The sequence below is a fragment of the Acipenser ruthenus genome, chromosome 46, assembly GCF_902713425.1.
Source record: "Acipenser ruthenus chromosome 46, fAciRut3.2 maternal haplotype, whole genome shotgun sequence".
NCBI classification, from domain to species: domain Eukaryota; kingdom Metazoa; phylum Chordata; class Actinopteri; order Acipenseriformes; family Acipenseridae; genus Acipenser; species Acipenser ruthenus.
This window is the reverse complement of record NC_081234.1, coordinates 988782-1011556: the sequence shown is the minus strand read 5'-3', so window position 1 is coordinate 1011556 and position 22775 is coordinate 988782. Positions and strand designations below refer to the sequence as shown.

The window sequence follows — 22775 nt, the reverse complement described above, 5'->3', positions numbered from 1 at the left end:
AAGGTGATCCCCCTCCTCAGCGAGTCTTCATTGAGGACTTCCGACCAGTTTATAACTGCACAATGCACAAGTCAGATAATAAAAGCAATAAAACTATTTATACAAACTGGAAAGAGAACAGACGTGTCGAATTAATATAACATCAAATAAAGAAATGGGGAAAAAAAATAGTCTACTTAAGTTTTCATAGACTTGGCGCCAAAAGTAAACTTTAACACTTCAATAGTTTCAGTAAAATACAAAATCTTTTACTTACACGCAGCAAAACGACGTAAATAAGGTGTGTATTTTGTGAGGCATAACACATTGCTAACCGTTAGAAAACACATAATATTCAAAACGAAAAGGAAAAACGAGACCTCGTACATTCATGTAGCTGTGAAGTCGCGTCTCTAGTTACACACCAAAATGTCCTATCTAGCTTTCTATATCTATCGTCATTATACTGAAAAAGAGAAGACGGTACAGACTACAGTTAGAAGGAGGACTGTGACGGACCAGTTCGAAACCGAACCAAACGGTGAGTGAGCGATGCTGGTAGTTGTAGTTCTTTGTTGTGTTAGTTATACACGTGAAGCGTTTGCGGACTACAATCTTCAAAACGGATGTGTACCGTTGGTGTGCTGGGGCAGCGTGCTGCACTGTGTAGTATGTGCTTTCATAGCATGGTTTTAGTCCCAGTGTAAACTCAAGATTGGGAACAACGGCATGCAGTGGTGGAGACCAACCAAGACGTAGCTTCACTGTAATATAGGAGCCTTCAGTGCTTATCCTCCAGGTATCATGGATTTCCTATTGGCCCGCTGTTGATGGCTAAAGTGTAATGTCCCCGGTTCAAATCCCCCCTCAGACACTGACTCATTGTGTGACCCTGAGCAAGTCACTTAACCTCCTTGTGCTCCGTCTTTCGGGTGAGACGTAGTTGTAAGTGACTCTGCAGCTGATGCATAGTTCACACACCCTAGTCTCTGTAAGTCGCCTGGGATAAAGGCGTCTGCTAAATAAACACATAATAATGCTGGCTCTGAGGATCAGTCTATTTGGGGCTCCCTGGCACGACAGCACATCATGTTCATCAACTCTTTCATCATACTGAGATGTATGGTACTGACATAGTTGTTATCAGGGCAAAACTCCTCCTTTGCATAAACCATGTGCTCCCTCTCTCTCTCTCTCTCCCCCCTCCCTTTCCAGTACTGTATTTACAGCCCCCCCCCCAGCCAGCCCTGACAGTAGCAGTAGCCTATCGCATTACGAATCCCAGCCAGGCGTTGGCAGAGCTGCATCTCTTCACATGTTAATGGTGCAGCAGATTGTCGCGGCTCCAGCAGGGGTTCCTGTAATGCAGCCCGGACCCAGCTGTGCCACACTTGCCTGACAAATCACCCTGATTGCCTGGGCGCATAACTGAGTCCCTCCCTGCTGCAGAGGGTGTGTGGACATCATAGCATCTCACTATCTCACTGCAGCCAAAGCAGATCATACAACAGCAAGGACTGATCGCCCTCCTGCTTGTTTCAATGGGCTTTGTGATGTCACAGCCATGGGGATATCTCAGGACTTTGGCACGGTTCTCTTAAACCTATTTTTGTTCATTGTTCTTAATTTCAAATAACCGTTTTTTTGTTTAATTCTTTAAGGTACAAGGGACAAATATGTCCCATTAATAAAATGATGGTAACTTTGTTATTTTTGTAATGAGGTACACGGCACAGGGTTTGAAATTTAGCGACAGGTTAGATCTGCTCATCCAAACTGTCAGTTGTCAGTTTACCTTCAGGGGTTAAAATCACAATATGGACCTCCATGGTGTTTGTTGTTGTGGAATGTTGCGAGTAGTTGGGGAACAGGGTATGGCACAGGGCATTAGGGTACAGCGCAGGGGAGCAGGGTACGTCATAAGGCATTAGGGTACAGCGCAGGGGAGCAGGGTATGTCAAGGCATTAGGGTACGGCACAGGGCATTAGGGTACAGCGCAGGGGAGCAGGGTATGTCATAAGGCATTAGGGTACAGCGCAGGGGAGCAGGGTATGTCTTAAGGCATTAGGGTACGGCGCAGGGGAGCAGGGTATGTCATAAGGCATTAGGGTACGGCACAGGGGAGCAGGGTATGTTATAAGGCATTAGGGTACGGCACAGGGGAGCAGGGTATGTCATAAGGCATTAGGGTACGGCACAGGGGAGCAGGGTATGTCATAAGGCATTAGGGTACGGCACAGGGGAGCAGGGTATGTCATAAGGCATTAGGGTATAGCGCAGGGGAGCAGGGTATGTCAAGGCATTAGGGTACGGCACAGGGCATTAGGGTACAGCGCAGGGGAGCAGGGTATGTCATAAGGCATTAGGGTACAGCGCAGGGGAGCAGGGTATGTCTTAAGGCATTAGGGTACGGCGCAGGGGAGCAGGGTATGTCATAAGGCATTAGGGTACGGCACAGGGGAGCAGGGTATGTCATAAGGCATTAGGGTACGGCACAGGGGAGCAGGGTATGTCATAAGGCATTAGGGTACGGCACAGGGGAGCAGGGTATGTCATAAGGCATTAGGGTACGGCACAGGGGAGCAGGGTATGTCATAAGGCATTAGGGTATAGCGCAGGGGAGCAGGGTATGTCATAAGGCATTAGGGTACGGCACAGGGGAGCAGGCTACGGCACAGGGCATTAGGGTACAGCACAGGGGAGCAGGGTATGTCATAGGGCATTAGGGTACGGCTCAGGGGAGCAGTGTATGGCACAGGGCATTAGGGTACAGCGTAGGGGAGCAGGGTATGTCATAGGGCATTAGGGTACAGCACAGGGGAGCAGGGTACGGCACAGGGGAGTGTTCATGCTTTACTACAATCTCATTTCCTAAACAATAGCATCCTTTTTGTCTGTGTGTTTGTCCGCTCAATCAGGAAAAATACAAAAGAGCTTCCCCTTTCCTCACTCATATTCCCACAGGGTTGGATAAAACTTCATCTAACAGCTGACAGGACCGGAGGACCAGCCCTGAGCGCATGTGCGACTGAAATAAAAAGATGAAAAGAGGAAAGAAAAAAAGAGGACGTGTGAGAAAACAAAACACATCTGTGCCAAAAAGTACAAACAAAAAGGAGAACTGAAAGAACAAGAGAGAGACACAATATGGTTCTGACTGTCTCCTATCCTCACTCCTTTTTAGGTGCTTTTGCAGTTGCCTGACTTTTAGCCTAACCATGGCGTTGAATGCAAAAGCTTGTTAAAAAAAAAAAATGAAAGGGGAGGGAGGGAAGGAAGGAGCGAGGGGTCTCGTGGTGAGAAACGCCAGCCCCCCCCCCCCCCCCCCCACAAAAGCTTGTCACCTTCCCCTTTCAGTTGAATATTCGGCATTAACAGCGACACACACACACACACTTGATTCCTCGTTACTGCTCCGACACGTGAGGCCTTGTCAAATTCACCACCTGGGGGAAGCTGAACTCAGTAGCAGCAGGACAGGCCCCCTGTGGGGCTCCCTATCGGACTGCCTGTGGGCCTGCTGAGGCGACATACCTGTCATGTCTTTAACACTGTCAGAGTCTTTAACCAGGAACACTTTGAACTGAACTCAGTCCACAGACTGCTCCCTAGAAAGCCAAGTCCTAGCCCTGCTCACACTTTACCATGGTCAGTTTGCACAGTAAGCCTGCAGTTTTCCCCATGGTTCCACTACAGATTTACCAGTTTAAACTGGTTTGCTACTTTTTATTTCTTAATATGCTTTACAATGCTTCCCTATGCTTTACCAGACCTCTCTGTGTTTTACAACGCTTCCCTATGCTTTACCAGACCTCTCTGTGCTTTACAATGCTTCCCTATGCTTTACCAGACCTCTCTGTGCTTTACAATGCTTCCCTATGCTTTACCAGACCTCTCTGTGCTTTACAATGCTTCCCTATGCTTTACCAGACCTCTCTGTGCTTTACAATGTTTCCCTATGCTTTACCAGACCTCTCTGTGCTTTACAATGCTTCCCTATGCTTTACCACACCTCTCTGTGCTTCACAATGCTTCCCTATGCTTTACCACACCTCTCTGTGCTTTACAATGCTTCCCTATGCTTTACCAGACCTCTCTGTGCTTTACAATGCTTCCCTATGCTTTACCAGACCTCTCTGTGCTTTACAATGTTTCCCTATGCTTTACCAGACCCCTCTGTGCTTTACCACACCTCTCTGTGCTTCACAATGCTTCCCTATGCTTTACCACACCTCTCTGTGCTTTACAATGCTTCCCTATGCTTTACCACACCTCTCTGTGCTTTACAATGCTTCCCTATGCTTTACCAGACCTCTCTGTGCTTTACAATGCTTCCTTATGGTTTACCAGACCTCTCTGTTTTCAGCCACTTCATGTAGCACGACACACTAAATACCTTTTGTCAAAATATGTGAACACCTGCTTTTAGTTTATAGCAACTGCAGTTAATTTTTTTTTTTTTTTTTTTTAAAAAAGGTACCAAGGTAATTGAGAATGCATGCTTATTCCTCCATACGTCATGCGTTTTCATATATTCAATGACTTTACAATGGTGTGCAAGTCATTTTGTAGCTGTTCAGTTCTGGAGGGATTTAGCCCAGACAGAGCAGCAAGAGATTGCAATCATCCAAAAGAGAGAAATGCCAAAATGTAAATGTATTTAATGAATTATTACAATAGCCTATATTTAAAATGGTTTAATTAGTCTTATCAATTATTTAACAATGTGTCCTGGTTTTGAGCTTTGAAAATCTGGTCACCCTATTTAGAACTGTACACAGGATCAGAGGAACTGGAATTCTGACAAAATATACTGGGAACAATTCAAAAGGGAAGTGACTGAACAAGGATTTAAAAAAAAATAAATAAATAAAGTTTAATACATGTACTATAGAGCAGCAGCAGCCCTTGAAACAAAACCAACAAGACAGATTTTCACCTCCCCCCCATGTTCCCCCTTCAGCTCAACACATTTCTGAAATGTATATGCAAGGCATACAATTGTAAAGGTATTTTTGTATTGAGTAAAGCTACTTCATTAGTTTAGAACTACACCCAGCTTATTGTATATAGATTCAACTGCATAAGATTCCCTCTTTTGGGGCTACCAGATGTCCTGGGAAAACTGTCCCAGCCAGAAACTGCAAGATTGTTTTACAGAGAGGAGGGTATAAAATGGGCAACCTAGCCAAGCTTACTCCAAAAATCACCAGGATCCAGCAAAACCTGCCATCAGCTCCTAGGAACAGGATGAGCAGATTGACCTCCTTTGCAAGTTCGGTTTCTGTAGATCTCATACCTTGCATGCAGAATTGGAGATTTAAAGATGCGTGCCATTCCCTTAAATTAGACCCATGAAGTTTACTGAACCTGATCATTCAGATCCTGACTGGATACCCATTTACACCACACCCGGCTGCTTTGTCAATTTGAATAGAGACCACACACTAGTAACCTTTACCCCTTTAAAAAGGTATAAAAAGAATAGGTGTGTCCCACAATAATGATGGTAACTTTTTTGAAAGGAGCTGCACATAGCAGCTTGGGTTTAAAAGTGTACAGACAGGTTGGGTCGAGTTGTCAGTTTCCTCCTTGTGATCAGAGTTCCTCTCAATGTATTAAGAAACCGTTTGAACAAAGTGCTCGATTCCTTGGGTACAAGTGTGTGAAAAGCAAGCAATGGAGGTCACAAGACTCATATGAACATCTTTATTAGATTAGAGCAAGTTTAACATCTTCTGGATCTGACAGCAAGAGCAACAAGAAAGGCGAGCAGAACTCCAAGGAGAGCGGCCACCACGCCCAGCACCGGCACGAAGAGGGACAGGGGGGAGGAGTCTGAAACTGAACAAGACAGAGGAGTGAGCACTAGGACCCAGGGGGAGCCACAAGACACACCCACAGTCAGCATTGCCTAGCAACTCAGATGACCTACACAAATTACCATGGAGTTCCTGAAAGTACAATTGAACACCATATGTATTGGTGAATTATCATTGTAAAAATCATGTCTTCAGAACCAGAAATAGTTTTGGCTCAAACTGCTGTGCCCCTAACTTAAGGCAGTCAAGTTTGATGTGCCCGTAAATCAGACCAGTAAAGTGTCATGCTGGCTATAAAACAAATACTGATGAGGCATCACAGGAATGGAAAGGACTCCCATTGCTTAAGTTTAATCCATTCCTGGTTTCACTAAGAGTTTATTAAGACACGTCTGATCTTGTTACCTATACACTGTCTGATCAAGCTTATAAAGATCTGCAGAAAAATAATCCTGGTGCTCCTTTAGCACCATCTAGTGGTATAGGACTGCAAATACTAGAAACCATGGTCAGTGTTATTTAGCAGGACACTTATCCAAAGCAACCGGGAGCCTAGGGGGTGAACTGTGCATCAACTGCTGCAGCCCCCGATCATGGGACCTCCGTTTCAGGTCTCATCCAAAGGATGGGACCTGAATAATAATAATAATAATAATAATAAATAATAATAATAATAAAGCACGAACGGGTTAAGCGACTTACTCAGGGTCACACAGAGAAAAGTGGTCGAGCCAGGATTTGAACCTCCTGGTATTCAACCCTTTTAAAATCACCATGCCTCCTGAATTGACGTGTTTTAAGTTAAGTTATCTCCTCCATACCTATTAGGTACTCCACAGCATCAAATCCAGGATTGAAAATTCTATCAGTTGGATATCTAAACAGGATATCCAAGTCTCTCAAAGTCTCACCTGCTGTTTTAAGGTCCACAACTCCTCCTTCTGGTACCAATTGGACTGGCCCGGCAGAAGCATAGCCTCGGATCTGGCTGTACCGATCAACACTACGGGCTGAGAGACAAACACACACAAAAGCTTGAGACCAGTAATCCAGGGTACAGACATGAGAATGTCAGCTCTGAAGTTTGATTTCAGCAATCAGATGTTCTTTGGAGAGTCAATATACTGTGACCAATGTTCATGTTTGGATTGATTTACTGTAACTGCTTTTAAAGTTCAGCCTATCCACTCAATTGCAGCTCTACATACAAGTGCTCCAAGCAAAAGAGATTTAAAATAAAAAAAAAACTATATAAAAAAGAAAGACTGAACAGGATAGTCCAGTCACAAGTATAACATTAGGTTTTGTATTCCCCTCATATTATACCAGATTAAATACAGCTGCATTGATGCCAAACTGCAGCCGTTAACTCCAGCTTGTATTCAGGACTGCCTGTGCTTACCAGATCTCTTTTCTCCAGGTACACAAGTCTTATTGCAGGTATCCTCCAGGTTAGGATCACAAACTGCAGCCATGCAATGGAAATACACCTGGGGAGGAGGAGAGGAGGGAGAGGCAGCTCTTGGAGCAGAGGAACAGGAACACACTGCCACACGGTCTGAAGTTCATAGTGAATTAATACCTTTCCTATTGCTTACTGTTCCTGAAGTTTAATAAAAGCATTCATATTAACTGACCAATTGCATGGAGTGAATTGTTCTGGGTGATCACAGAATCAGGGGAGCCCCTTCATGCAGGGTCACTAACCTGTCTCCAGAAGGCAGGGTCCTTGCTAGACTGCTGTGCCTGGACCTCAAGCCTCTGGAGGTGGGGGGAGGTCCTGGCCGGCACTGGGTGGAACAGAGTCCTGTAGGAATCTCCAGTGACCAGGCAGCTGCAGAGAGGAACACAGTCACTGCAAGCCTGCATTGGAAGCACAGCTGAATGGACTGCACTAGCAGAGAGGGCAAGAGGCAGCAAACCGTTTAAAAGCACAAGAGCAGAGTTAGGAGGGGAGCAAGTGAAGACACATGTAGACTATAGACCAGTGGATACTAAAACCCAATAGGTGCCATTCCTCTTTACAGACAGTTCATGCAAATGTGTGCAAGTCAGTTACACTGTACAAATGCAAGCAAGGCAATTTCACTTTGAGGAGGAGGAGGCTCCACTCATTCCCACAGGAATCCCAATGCAGACAGCTGTGAGATTACAGTCCTGGGCAAGACTGAACCTCAGGAGGAAACTTACAATACATCTGCAAGGATGGAAATAAGACTCTTATTGCTTAGCAGTGCCACCCATTGCAAGTGAATAAGAGCGCCATTAGTCACAGTATGTGTAGCTAACAAGCTCATGAACATCTTAAACTCATAACACAGCTGAACTGGTTATTTTACACTGTGGCTAAAATCAAGCCTGTAACACCTAGAATGGGTTAAACTGCTATGCAATTGGAGTCTGATTCCCATGCCTGCATCTCCCAGTAGAGAGTGTCAACGCAGTGTGGAAGAGCATTGCCATCAATTGGCAGAGAAGGGCAAGTGGGAGAAAGGCAGCTTTCCTTGCTGTGAAGTTAAGGTTTCATTCAATATCCATCATGTTAAAGGAATGGCATGAGCCCAGAGTATCTGCACAGCCCACCCCCTCACCCGTCAGTGACCAGGTCCCATTGAGGGCTGGCGTCCAGTTCAGGGGTCAGTGTGGCCCAGCAGTCCTGCAGGAGGAGGCGGTCAGCCAGGCTGTGGGGGTTCAGGAGCTCAACCTGCAGGAACAGGGGCTCCAGCAGAGACTGGGACACAGGGAACGCAGAGTAGAACTGGGAGTAGCTCACATCTGCAGGGAGAGAAAAAAAAGTCATCTTCTGCCATGCTTGTAAAGCTCTGGAGTCATTACAGGTAGAGCTACCATTGCTATATGGTACCAACTATTGTTTGTACAGAAACTTTAGCAAGTATTTACGTTCACAGAATTTTAGCTACAAACTACTGCATCCTGTTTTGAGAACAGAACAGTTACATGTGTTCCCTTAATCTGTGACATTTCACACTGGCTAGCTTTAAAATGGATTTAGGGCTTCAGTCTATAAAAACCAAACATCATAAAAGCATCCAAAGGCCTATTTTTGCAGAATTGTTACATCATAATTAAATAAATAGTGGCCTGTCCTCAAACAGCACATAATGGGTTAACCAATCACTCTACAGGTGTGATCAATCAATAATCTATTAAAGCCCCTAGTTTGGATTGTGTTACTCGGGTAGTGTGGACAGGGGATCGCGTATGAAGAGTTTAATTCAGGCTGTCCTACCTCTAGCAAGACGGGCTTTCAGATTCAAGACATCTCTGCTTCTCTTGTCACCTAGAAGAGGAACAAATAAAGCAACATCCATTCAACGCCACAGCTGCAAGCAAGTCCATACGGTATTTGACTAGAACCGTACAGGATTAGTACACTGGCAATTCAATATTTCATAATGATTTTATAAATGACCCGCCCTCCAGATACAAGCAAATGCCACAGGATGCACGGACAGCCACTGCCATTAAACCAGCTTTTAACAAGTGCCATTGTAAATGGAAACCAGGACAGCTTATTCTGGTTTTGAAGTGTTGATGCATGGATTTATTTAATAAATCTTAAAGGCAGAGCACACCCAAAGATAGATTAAGCCACACACCCCCACCTACCACTGTAGTAGGTAGACTTGAGCTGCAGGGTCCCCTCTCCTTTAGCAGTGAAGGATCCAGGGGCTGGAACCAGCTTCCTCTCAGCAAAGATCTTCCTGGAGTCACTCACTGGGTACCGGCAACGGATAGTCAGCCTACAAAGAGGGTGTTGACAGCGCTGGGACAAAGTTTACAGACAGAAGAGGCCGTTCGGTCTATCCAAGCTCATCCGGTTTCTAGAAGCCGACTGATCTCAGAACTTCAAGCTGGGTCTTACAAGGAGCCAGCCGACTCTGCCTCAACACAAGGTAACCCTAGGCAGCCCATTCCATCCCCTCACTGCTGTGTGTCTCCTTCCCTCTTAATTCACCTCCACTTCATTTACACTGTCCTCAAAAGCAGTAACTCACTGCCTCCTAAATTTTAAAACTTCAAGCATCCATTCACACACAATAAGTGATCTACAGCCAAAGCTTTGCATAACCTAGAATTTCAGGTTTGAAAATTAAATTGATCATGGAAAGAGAAACTACACCACACTGCAAGTCTACTGGAAGCCACCGTAGTAAAGTATTCCCCGTTCGATTTCAGAAGGTCACATTTTCTCAATTGGTCAGTTTGCAGCAATTTAGTTGAACAAACCTACAGTACCATGTAGAGTCTGCCATGCCCAAAACATATGACAATACTCCCTTAACTCTCCATTTTGACACTTTAAATTTCACAGCTGCAGAGGTTTGTTGCACATTATTCTTTATTGCATTGGACAGTCATAACCTACATTAGTTTAGCTGGACATGAAGCTAAACCACTACAAGTTACTTGTTAAGTATATGGATAGCAGTATTCAATATGTTATCATAACAAGCAGGTTTCATTCGACTATGAAGCTAGAGGAGTTCATTTTATAGGGAGACGCTACTTTCCCATAGCTGTAGTGTTGCACATCTTGTTGAACACTCCGGGGCTCCTTGCATAACCCTGATCCCTCCTCCACTCACCTGTACTCAGAATCCCTGGTGATGACGGGAGCATTGGCTGGGAACAGCTCCCGACTATAGATGACTTCATTCTCGTAGACCAGGTAGTTATTATCAATCTGAAAACATAGCAGCCAGGTAAATCAAGCCAACTAGCAAGTATGTAAACATGAACCAATAGAACAGACAAGCAGAGTCTTCAAAGACTAAAGCAACTGCAAACATGCATGGTGAACTGAGCTACTATTTAATCCAGCTTCTTCCAACATGTTACACAGATCATTAATGGGAGTCCCCCACTCAAATTTCCATAGAAACAGACCCATCTAGACCAGGGCTGCTCAACCCCTGGGAATTGGGATCCCAGGGTCTTTTGGTTTTCGTTCCAATGAACGTCTAAGTGACTAAACCAATGAAGACCCAACTTCTAGAACCAATAGAAAACCACCACATGCTTCAGCACTGCAATAGGAGGCAAGGGCCGTCTGATATGTCCCAAGATTAAGGAATAGCATTCAGAGATAAGCCCATCACCTTGCTCCTGGTCCCACAGGTGTTGACCCGGAAAGTGAACAGGGCCCGGTCTGAGGTAGCCTCCGTGGGCCTGCAGTTCTGATCCAGCAGGGTGGTCCTGGCAAGATTCACGGGCGGTACAGGAGCCATGGGGACCACCAGCACTGACATCACTCCATTAGGCATGCACACTGGAGCAGAGAACAAAGCATGCAGACTTCACCCATTAACAATGGAATCTTACAAATTCAGAACACGGGCTGCATGTCTGCAACTGGATATTGAAGATTTATTCAATTCTTAGTTGTGGCTACAAGCTGCTGCTTTCTGTTTTAATGCAAGTCAAGTTAAAAACATGCCTAAAATTTGAACAGTCAAGTTTCATGCAAGCTATGAAGCACAACATAGAAAACAGAGCTTCACAACGGGTAGGAAAGAACACCAATAAATGGATCATTTAGACTTCTGTTTCTTATTTTATATTGAAGTGTCACAAAAGCATCCGAAGGGCTAGATTTGTAGAATTAGTTACAATTAGACAACTAGTGGTTACAGTAATGATGAGAATTAACAGGTAGCCGTTCAAATATAGGGCAGTAGCGCATCCTCAAATGAAGACAATGGCAGTTCAAGTTCAACCCTCACCACTGGTATACCAAAAATCAGGGTAGAATCAACCAGTCCTGGAGTGTCCAGTCAGTCCTGGAGGGCCAATTCACAACAGGCAAAATGAGTCAACTACTTGAAGGTGTGAATTGAGGTTACATTAATATTTTTAGAACAAGGTTGGAACAAAGACCAGGAGTGGAAGGGCCAACCCTGATCGAGTTTATCATTCAGCAGATGCTTTTATCCAAAGAGACTTCAAACCAACATGTGAACTATGCAACTCCAGGGACCTCGGTTTTCCATCTCATCTGAAGGACTAAGCACAAGCTTAAATGACTGTCAGGGTCACAGCGGGTCAGTGGCTGAACCAGGAACCCCCCCCCCCCTTGAAGAGCAAAGCCACCCTTACCCAGCATCTCGTTGGTTGGGAACGGGCAGCGCTGTTCAAACCTGTCCTCCTCCTTCAGGCTCTTCATATCTCGGAGAATCAACACCACTTTACCAATAAGCCCCCTCAGAGTGATGTCCTTAGAGAGAAGCATGGAGGAGTCACTTGGACTGTACTTGTAGATCTCCCTCCTCCTACTGTGCACTGGATCTGCCCGACCCAAGCACCACATTCCTGGATCCTCCTCTAATGTACTATTGTCCTTTTAGATATAACTTGCGCTTAATATTTAGATAGTCTTGCATTGGAACCCTGCAAGTCACCTTGGATACAGGAGAACAGCAAAACGCTAGCTCCGGCTGACAGCTACTAAACGCCGCATTCTGATCCCAGGAACAAATAGGAATATACGTAGTTGTTGGAGATAGGATGGCTCTAATCCATGAAGGACCTGAAGTTATTAACAAGTAGGGCTAGCTCTTAAACCCCCATTGATACACCCGACCATACAATGGCAGCCACAGCCCTGCTAGTGGGAATTTGCCAGGCAGATCCAGGACCGAGACTCTTACCTCATAGATGTAGCCAATACTAAAGAGCGGCAACTCCACTCTGATCTTGGGCTGGCTGGTCATGGTGTAGCCTCGGCGAGCCACCAGTTCTGGGGTTAGAGGCTCTTCCCCAATGCAAAGCTCCCACTGGTAGTCCATGTTGCCTGGGGTCACTTCAAACACAATGCTGGTGTTTGTACAAATGCCTTTGACATCAGGATGGACTGGGGAAGGAAGGGAGAGGGAGTCAAGGGCTGGAACCAGTCTACCCCAAGACTGAATGAAACTGCTTGCAGAGGGCAGGCAATGGAACAGCACTGGGCTCAGGAGAATGCAGTTCTGAACAGGGGTTGTTGGCAGTGAAGACACATCTGTAGCTTCAACTAGCCAGACCTCCAACCAGATCCAGAAAACTGCCAAACAAGAACAGTGCATCCAAGTCAAGCGCAGCCATTATTCTAGTTCAGTTCTACCAACTGGAATTCCCACAGACAGCCACGTTACTTACCAACATCCTGAACGTCACACACGATCGTGGCTGGGTGGAAATAGGGCTCGTTTACAGGGATGATGTTCAAAGTGTAGTTGATGTTCAACAGGTATCGTCTGTAATTATCACCAATGTACTGCAAGAGAAGAGGTATTAACAGGGATGGGCCAACTGCTGTGCAACTAATTAAACCTGACCTTTCCCAAATTATATTACCCCCTCACGGGAGCAGTGCCCCCCAACAGCCCTGGAGAAATAAAGGTTAGGGGTTGTTGTGCTAACCAGCTGTTTACACCCAGGAGCTCCACCATGGACATCAAGCTATGGGGCCACACTGGAGAATGGACTGTAGGAGTCTGCTTGATGTTACTGGGTGCCTGGCCGGTAAGGGGTGGGGTCAGACTGCCCAACTGCTGGGGGAAATAAGGGCCAATGCTCCTCTAATCAAGGAGTAGCAACTTGGCACAGCCAGGAACCTGCACTCCTGACTCATTACTCACCAAGGTGAATTACTAAAGAAAATCCTACACAAGACCAGCCTCGGGACTAGACCGCTACAGCCTGCAGATGCATGGCAAAAATTAAAGCCTATGCTTAAAACCAGGCAGGCTTTCACCCTCACCTGCTCCGGGATGAGGGGGTGAGCGAAAGGGACCTTCAGGACAAAATCCTTGGTGCTGTTAGGGTGCTTGACCTCAATGATCTTCACGCCTCTGTTCTCAGCCTCAGGAAGGGTAAGGGGAACCCCGTTGATGGTCAGATTTTTCAGCTCCACATCCGGCTTGAAGTTACCAAGGGTCACCGTGAAGCCCTTCTCACTCGGGATGGTGTCTGAGAAAAGACATGGAGAGGTTGAGCAAGAATATACCTGAACAAGGAGAGTTCTGAACCCCAGGACTGGGTGCAGCAGCAGGGCTAGTGTCAGTTTCTAACCCTGCTCACACCACTCTGTACTCTCAAAAGGTTACTCCGACAGTGCAAGGCTGTGGTGGGCAGGTACTTACTGTTCACCACATAGGGGGTCTCAGGGAGGTAGGGGGAGCGGACTGGCTTGAAGGAGCGGTGCTGGGTCATCTCCCACAGGTCATCGGCCCATTGGTGCTCCAGAAAGAGGTCAATGGCGTACATCTGGTTGTACTTGTTGTCAATCACATGACTCTGCAAATTTCCAGACATGCAAACACATTAGTGTGACAGACTGCCTCTACTTGGAGACTAGGGGGTGAACTATGCAGCAACTGCTGCAAAGTCACTCTTCATAGTACCTTGTCTGTTTTATGTCTCATCCAAAAAGGACAGAGCACATGGAGGTTAAGTGACTTGCTCTGGGTCACAGCGAGTCAGTGGCGGAGCCAGGAACACCCCCTTGTCTTTAACCACCAAGCCTCCACAGATAGGCATGGAAACCCAACCGGAGGGTCCAGACCCTGGCTAAGTTACCTTGCGATATCCTCCCACAGCGCCAAAGGGAATGCTGATTTTCACCGCAGTGCTGTTGACTAGCAGCTGGTATCCCCGGCTAGTAGCAGTGATCTCATCCAGGGGCCTCCCCTCCACTCCCATCTTGATCTGCTTATCCACAAACTTGGTGGGATGCAGGACCAGCGGGGAGAGGAGCCTCGGGGTGACCCAGCTCAGGTAGGTGCCATCGAAGACAGAGGGGTCTAGAGAGACAAATTGGGGGGGGGGGGGGGGGGGGGGGGGGAGGGAGGAATAGAACCAAATTGATAAACTGGCTATTTATGCAAATGTCACACTACATTTTAGACCACTTCTGTTGGAAACAAAATCAAGAGTATTACAGGTTAGGAGAAACCAACTACATGTAGAGATGCCAGTTAAGGCACCAAGCATCCCATCCTGAAAATGGACAGTGGCAGTTAAAAGGGTTAATAGGTTATGGAAGAATGAGATTTCCACATGCAATGCCACCAGGGGTCCAAGTGTTGCTATTGCAGCCAGGTCAGGTCACATGTACAAAGCATGGGACTGATCCATTTAAAGTTCCTAGCTCAGAAAGCTTGCAGACTCCCTTAGCTGTCCTCTAGCACTGCGGTGCGGCTCAGCTCAGGGAATGCTTGCAGACACACTGCTGGCTCTCTTCTAGGATTGCTGTGCTCAGCTACTCACTCTTAGCGCAGGCAGCTGACGTGTCCACCAATAGCAGCATCCACCTCTGCTTGTAGAACACAGTGGCTCGGATGGCTTCCACCGGGATCCCTGCCACCTGAGGATAGAGAAGAGCGTTGGAGCAGAGACCAGGACGAGCCTCGCATCTCACTGGCTCTTCAAGACCCACCAGTTTACACTGCACCTGCAGATCTACCTCTACCATGCACTGGACTTCACCATCATGTTACTGGATCTTCAGCAAATGCATTACCAGGTCACTGTAGATACAAGTTGTAATGCCAACTCATTGCATCTTAGTTCATACTGTATTTCAGTAGTAGTTGCACTTACTGTATTCAAATATTAATCATGCATTACAACACTGTACTGCCTCAACACCCGTTAAACCTTGGATAAAGGCAACTGCCAAATAGTAATCTTGGATTCCTACTCCAAAAAACACTTAGCCTATTTCAGGGTGATTACATGTTAAATCGTGAACAAATTATTAAATTCGACTAGATTAAATTATTTAAAAATTCAGAAAGGCAGTTATACCCAATAGTCAATCCAGCAAGTTAATGTAGGGGTTTCTTACTATAAAGTTTCTTGCAAACAGATTTCCTAGCTTTAAAATCTGTCAGCATTAATTCTAAGCTCAAAACACCTAGATTTCATTTGGCCTTTCACTAGCAAGCAGATTGGAGCTCTTTTGGCTTTATGTATATTTCTGTAGTGTCCTGGGATGCTTTCACACGGACACTATATAAAAATGAAACCAGTTTTGTATTACTAGTATTTTAAAAGTTCTCACCATCACCACCTCTGACTTTGCCATGCCGTAGGGCGATCTGAAGACGACGCGGCTGGTTGTGGAGTTGATGAAGTACCCCTCGGTACGGGCGTCTGTGGCGTTCATGGTTTTAGGGGGCATCCCGGTCTGGTGGAACACGACCTGCCACTCGGACATCACTGCTTCCTGGGCCTGCAGTGCAACACAAAGAAAGCCAGCTGAGAACCAGAGCCATTCAGATAGACAATGGAAAAAGTGCAGTTACAGAGCCTGTCCACAAGAGGCAGTGCAAGCTCTACAGAAACAAACATCTACACCAGGAAGTGTCAAACTCCAGTCCGAGGGCCTTCATTCAGACTTAAGCTCTCAATTAACTTGATCTAATTGTGTTCAATTGGATAGGCTTAAAAAGTCTTACAGATGGCGATTTCAAAAGTGCACTTGATTCAAGGTACACTACCTATAAAAAACATTGAGGCTGGGAAAGTAGTGTTAGTGTCCAATTAAATGAGACCAATTATGAGAGCTTGGGGTTGGACGGAAGCCATAAGACACTGCTGCCCTCCAGGAACAGAGTTGGACACCCCTGCTCTACACCTCTGTCCCAGTTGAAAGGTCACTCACTATGGAGAGTGCTGCTTCCCAGTCTTCCTTTGCCAGTCCTTCCTGAGCGATAACTGGAACATTCTTCCTGACAGACACCTGGGGCAGGAGGGTGGAGGTTAGAACAGCAGGGATGGGAGCAAGACTCCTGTTGCATAGCAGTGCGAACCATTCCTGGTTTTGCCAAGAGCTTGTTACCTATATACCGTGGCTAGTCAAGTTCATATTAAACCCTGGAATGGGTGAATCTGCTATGCAACAGGAGTCATTTCCACCCCTACAAATCACCAGGGTGTGATTAATCCATCAGATGATCAACTGCTCAATAAAGCACCCAGATGAAACCCCCTAGTTTTAGGGGCAGTGGGTTTCCACCCCACCTCCATGTAGTTCTCCTCACAGACGACCTCACGAGGGTTCCAGGGACTCTCAGTGCTGCAGGACAGGGAGAAGGGGTAGACAGTCTCTCTACCCAGAGAGTCCATTCTCACAAAGCGGTACTGGAGAACATACGAGACATCATTCTAGAGAGAACGGAGAAAGAGCGATTCAATACTGGAGAATCCTTCACAAGCGGCACACATGGAAAGAAGAACTAGCAAACAGGACGGTTCATCACCAGGCTGGGGGACAACCCCATTGCCTTTTAAAAGCTCAAGCCCCTCCACCAAGTCCTTTAAAAAGGAATTGGAGACCATTGTTGCGATTGCTCATCTGCTTTTCATTGGAAGCCAATTTAACTGACCAACAAAACAGCAATTGAATGTGTGGCCAATGTGAACAGATTTTAACAAGACTGCCAACTGCAATGGGTCTAGATTTGTTGGAATTCGTCAACAGCAGGATTTAAATAAAGAAATGGGCACGGTAGTGTTACTGCAGTGCTGTACTCACCATGCTCTGCACGTGACAGGCCAAGAACGACGCTCTGAAGATCAGGTCCCCGGGGAGGTTGAAGGAATAGGTGAACCCGCACGTCGCTGCGTAGCTGTCATTCAGCGGGTGAATACCGTTTCCATCTGGAGGGAGAGACACGAGAAACATTGCAACACACGTCACCAAGCAACTCCCATAGGGATCGACATAGCTGACTGTACACAGGAGGACAGAACCCAACCATTCAATACCAACTTCAGGAAAAGCACATTTATCTAATTTGTTACATTCTGAAAAATTAATTTTTTTTTTTCTTCCTTCATTTTTGGCCGCTGTGTCCTATTTTGAGGAAAGCCGGGTTCAATGTGTTCCAGTAATCAGAGCAGTGAGATTTCACATCAGCTATGAAGCTCAATATAGAAAATTGAGAATGATCACTGTGGAGGGGGAACAGCAAGAAATGCAACTTCAGTTTATTTTATGTCGAGGTGTGAAAAGCACCCAAAAGGCTCAAAGTACATTTCGTTAACTCTTCCAGTGAATTGCGGCAAGCTGTCAGAATAGTCAAATTAGAGGATACCAATTAAATGCTCAGTACCCCATCCTCAAATGAGGACAATGGTTAGCTACAAGGTCAGAGGTCCAGACCTATGTTCATTTGATTAAAATGTTCACATAAATATGCAACATATGCCTTGGAATATTTTAGTCCACAACATGAATAATGAAAGGTTTAGATGATATAAGTAAACGATAGCCTCGCCACACTTGCTGGTCAAGGCATGTTGCAACGCTCCAAGTTGTATTGGGTTGCCTAGGTAATGCAACGCAGCATGCACCTCACTTCCTGGTGGCCATGTACAGGAAAACACAGGCAAGGCACGCAAGCGTAAAATTGAATCCTCCTTGATTGAGCACGGAGCGGCGCTCGAACAATCATCAAAATGAAAAACTGAAATGAAACAGCATGTCACTGAAGCGGTGTACCACGGAGAATGGCTCTGCAGTACCTGGTTTATTGAATCACCATTAGTAGCCTACAGGCCCAGAAAAGGGTTTATCTGTCAAATGAAAAAAAACCTTGTTGCATGCGCTGCTACATCAGCGTCTGTGAAGGCTTATAAATCCAAGGTTTTCTCAAAACAAAAAAGGTTGGATAGGAAAAAAGTTCAATGCACTGAAGGAAAATAGTTCTGCAAGAAAATGTTTCATTCAGTTGGATTAACCTTGGATTTTTCTGCAGTAAAAATCAATATTCTATTTAAATAGCATTTTATTAAGATGCCTTCTTGTATTCTATGAGCTTCTGTGCAATGGGCTACATGAAGCAAACATGACAGGAAGGCAAAGTGTTTAAAATAAACTTGGTTTAATTAAAAGTAGAATAAGTGGACTTGGTATGTAAAACACAAACTGAAAATGCATTTCTAAACAGACAAGAGATTCATTGATCAGGTTGCAGCTATCTGATATCTGTATTTCTGTTGAATCACATTTAGTTTGAATTGGGATTTCCAAGTCCTGATATAATAATCTTTATTTTATATAGCGTCTTTCATAAATAAAGCGCTTCACAAGTGAAAAAAAATAAAAAACACTATTAACAGTTAATTTAAAAATACAATGAAAATAAGTCATAAGAATGCCAATTTAAATAAGTGAGTTTTGAGGTGAGATTTAAACAAAAAACAAACAGAGACTCAATCATGGATCTCAGAAGGAAGTGTGTCCCACCGCCCAGGAGGAAACAGCCCCGTCACCCACTGTACACAATTTAGTCAGGGAGACAACCATGAGGCCGGCATCAGAGGACCGCACGACTAGGAGTGTAGGTGGTAACTAACTCTGACATGCAAGAGGGACAGAGACCCCTACTGGCTTTAAAAAGTCAACAGCAGTACTTTGTGGTCAGTGCGGTATTTGACCGGTAACCAGTGTAATGATTTCAGTATGGGGATTATGTGAACACCAGAGCGAGACCTCGTCAGCACCCTAGCTGCAGAATTCTGAACATACTGGAGCTTCTGAAGGGTATTCTTTGACACCCCAGTAAGGAAGGCATTACAATAGTCAAGCCTGGAGGATACAAACATGTTCAAGCTATTCTGCAGCAGACAGGGACAAGACAGGACGCAGCCGAGCAATGTTCTTTAGATGGGAAAAGGACAACTTGGTGATATTCCGAACATGCGGCAATATGCTTCAAATCAAACCCCCGGTGCGTTTATTTGTAAATGGAGACACTTTTGGGGGATGCAACATGCAAGGCTGAGCCCTATGCGCGTGAAGGGGTTTGCACCTCGGGGAAATCACCACTCCAGCGACAGCGTGACAACGGCTTAGACTGACCATGAGGTTTATCCAGACAAAATGCTTGCCTTTTTATGACGGAGTTTATTAATACAAGACCAAGAGTTTACCGGACTCAAAATGCCAAAACGCAGTGGAATGACCCCACGACCAGCAACCCTACACGCAGACTGAACAACTTACAAGCGCCTCGACTTACCAATGACGTCGAAGCGGAAGCTGCCGCCGGCAAACCTGCCATTGGTCGACATCCAGAAGTACCGATCCCGACACTCCGTCACGAAGTTTCCTGAATTTAGATAATCAGAGTCGCACCTTTATCTAAACACCATTAAATAAAACCACACAATCCAAGAGAACAGTACTGTAACTGACAAAGTGAAAACTAGCTTTCTTTATTAACTACAACGTCTCAGATGCCGAAACATTGTAGCCAACTGATTAGCAGCAGCCCTGGACTCATTATCTAATGTAACATTGTCAGGCAGCCCAATGTTAGTGTTGATTGAAGTTTGTGAAGCCAGGACACACGGATCACATGAAGCAAAGTGATGATATTATATCGGGGAGGATACAGGGTGTTCTTCGGGCAATGTTTATCTACCTGACACGTCCTGAGCGACCACGCCAGCAGGCAAAAACACGCACAGCCAGACAACTCTGCAAATACAAAATAATAACGCCATGAACATGGATATGAATTCTTACACATCAGGTACGGTAGTGTGCTGCAGCCAGACCGCTGAAGTGGAGAGCTAGTTCAAATCGACTGCAAATAATAAAATACATAAATAAAAGCTCAGCTCACCCTAAAAGCAGCCAAAACCCCATCTCGATACGATTGCACCGCCGATCAACAAGGACTCCCTGGCGCTCACAACAGAGACACGCCGCTATCCTCGCTTGCTGGGTCGCGGCGCGCCCCGGGGTTTATAAAGCCTCAGAATCGCCTCGCTTCGGCGCACACGCGCCCTGCCGAGCGCACCCGAGTGTGATGACGTCAATGAGTCACCACGTGGTGTCTGAACGCGTGCTGATCGCGTGTCATTAAATGTATAGAGGACCGGGGAAGCTAGCTAATGCTATTATTATTATTATTATTATTATTATTATTATTATTATTATTATTATTTCATGGCTGTTTAATTCAATGAATCACGCCATTCCGGCTCATGTTCCCTCTTGAGCTGGAAGCGCGCAGTGGCTCTGATTGCTTGATTCATCGCATCTGCCGCTGCTGTCTCCATTGGGCGCCGATCCCAGCTCGATATATTCGGGGGGTTCGTGTTGAAAGATATCTGTGGTGTGGAGATGTCGTGGTTATGGGTCAGCGTGGAGGACACGGACACTGGCCCGCACTCTCTTCTTAAGGTCTTTATAAAAATACTTTCTTTCGGTTTCAGTTGGTAATCGCATAATGTAACGAGTGGTATTTGTCTTGTCAATTAAATGAGGAGCATCTGGAAGATTCAAACTGAAATGAAAACGTGTTTTTTGTGGAAGTCAGCTGTAGTGTATGGAACGCTGGTAACATTCAAATGTTAGCCTCATTTTTAATGTTAGTGCACATATAACACATGCCAATAATGGTTATTTTATTTATGCCCACTGAGCAGAAATGAAATAACTAAATCTAAATTGAATAAACATAAAACTTTTGAAGATAGGACCTGTGTTTTCAGACATCTTCAGCGTCTTCCTGGTTGTTAGGGTGTCCAGCATCTCTCAGAAGAGTTTTAAGGAGGCGTGTTTATTATTATTATTATTATTATTATTATTATTAAAGCTATACCACTGAATATGTGTTTTCTTTTTTGCTTGCATGGATACAAAACCTAAATAAATACACTACCGGTCAAAAGTTTTAGAACACCCCCATTTTTCCAGTTTTCATTGAAATTTAAGCAGTTCAAGTCCAGTGAATAACCTGAAATGGTACAAAGGTAAGCAGTAAACTGCCAGAGGTGAAAAAAAAAAGTTTAGGTTACCAAAAACTGAAAAATAATGTACATTTCAGAGTTATACAAAAAGGCCTTTTTCAGGGAACAAGTAATGGAAAGTTGATGCTAACAATTCCTACAGGTGTCCCAACTTTTGTTGATTACTTACAAACCCTCTGTCTGTATAAAAGCAGTGTTGGAACAGACTGTGTTACTACACCCTCTTAAGCATTATTTGGACAGTATTGTACTGCAGGAAGTAGTATATCGCTCTCATAATGGTGAGAAAAAGGCAATTAACAAAGGAAGACAGACAGACCATTATAACCCTTAAAAGTGTAGGTCTTTACTTTAGATAGTATAGATAGTCAATGGCAGTTTGTTTCTATATATAGATACAGTATAACGTGTGTTTGTAAATAAAATATCGATGTTCTATGATCATTTAAAAGCTAAACCCACCTCCGCAGTAGGATCACAATTATCCTGGTATTTTGGATCAAAGTAATCCTGATCTCCTCTTTAAATTCTGAAAAACCCAATTTCAACATTTAATCATGATTAAAAATGCGATCGTATTACCAAAACGAAATCCAGATCACAATAATCCCGATCGCATTTTGATGTTTTGAAAAACCCAATTGCACAATATAATCCAGATCAAACGCGGAAATCCGATTAGCAAAGTTTTGAAAAACCGGCGCCAGGCTATAGGGCGCATCCTGCACTCCACTCGGGAGACCCCACAGGTAACATATATAAAAGATAAACAAGACAAACTTAAAACAAGTCCTGCAACAAAGCAATTATCTGGGTCGTTACTTTTTTTATTTGTTTGAAAGTAAAGATATATGAAAGCATGATAACCTTTATGTACAAAAATCTTCACTAATATACAATTGAGCAAGAACTGTACAGTATTAAAAGTGAAAATAAATCAAGGTAAATAAAGTCCATTCATTTAGTTCAGTAAATTATGAATGTATTTAATTTACTTTTACCAAATATATAGGCTATCCTTCAGCATTGCTAATCCTCAGAAATTGATGTTTCTCTGTCCAGTGGGGAAGACAAACAGCATTACTCTCCTCAGCCAGTGTGGAGAGGAAACCGTGCTTCCTTGCACCAATAGGGATACAATGAGCGTTAAACTATTACACCAACACGAAACCAAAAATTCAGAGCTCAAGATCAGAATC

General features: G+C 44.8%; 1 protein-coding gene across 2 annotated transcripts; it reads right to left on the bottom strand.

Annotated features, from left to right (window-relative positions):
* Positions 1 to 5675: 5675 nt before the first annotated feature.
* On the bottom strand, positions 5676 to 20562 carry LOC117397868 (uncharacterized). Of its 2 annotated transcripts, none has more exons than XM_059013734.1 (23): positions 20445 to 20562; positions 20241 to 20296; positions 19836 to 19925; positions 17345 to 17469; positions 16831 to 16974; positions 16472 to 16549; positions 15869 to 16039; positions 15073 to 15169; positions 14383 to 14606; positions 13947 to 14100; positions 13565 to 13773; positions 12961 to 13078; positions 12474 to 12676; positions 11923 to 12040; positions 10926 to 11095; positions 10413 to 10510; positions 9433 to 9566; positions 9053 to 9103; positions 8394 to 8577; positions 7510 to 7636; positions 7205 to 7292; positions 6714 to 6812; positions 5676 to 5824 (listed from the first exon to the last, which is right to left on the bottom strand). In XM_059013734.1, exons 1-23 carry the CDS (start codon positions 20465 to 20467, stop codon positions 5709 to 5711), a joined length of 2877 nt encoding a protein of 958 aa, XP_058869717.1. In that variant the 5' UTR covers positions 20468 to 20562; the 3' UTR covers positions 5676 to 5708. The 2 variants fall into 2 exon arrangements, with proteins under 2 accessions (XP_058869717.1, XP_058869718.1); XM_059013735.1 differs by having other exon boundaries at positions 5676 to 5818.
* Between the last annotated feature and the right edge of the window lie 2213 nt (positions 20563 to 22775).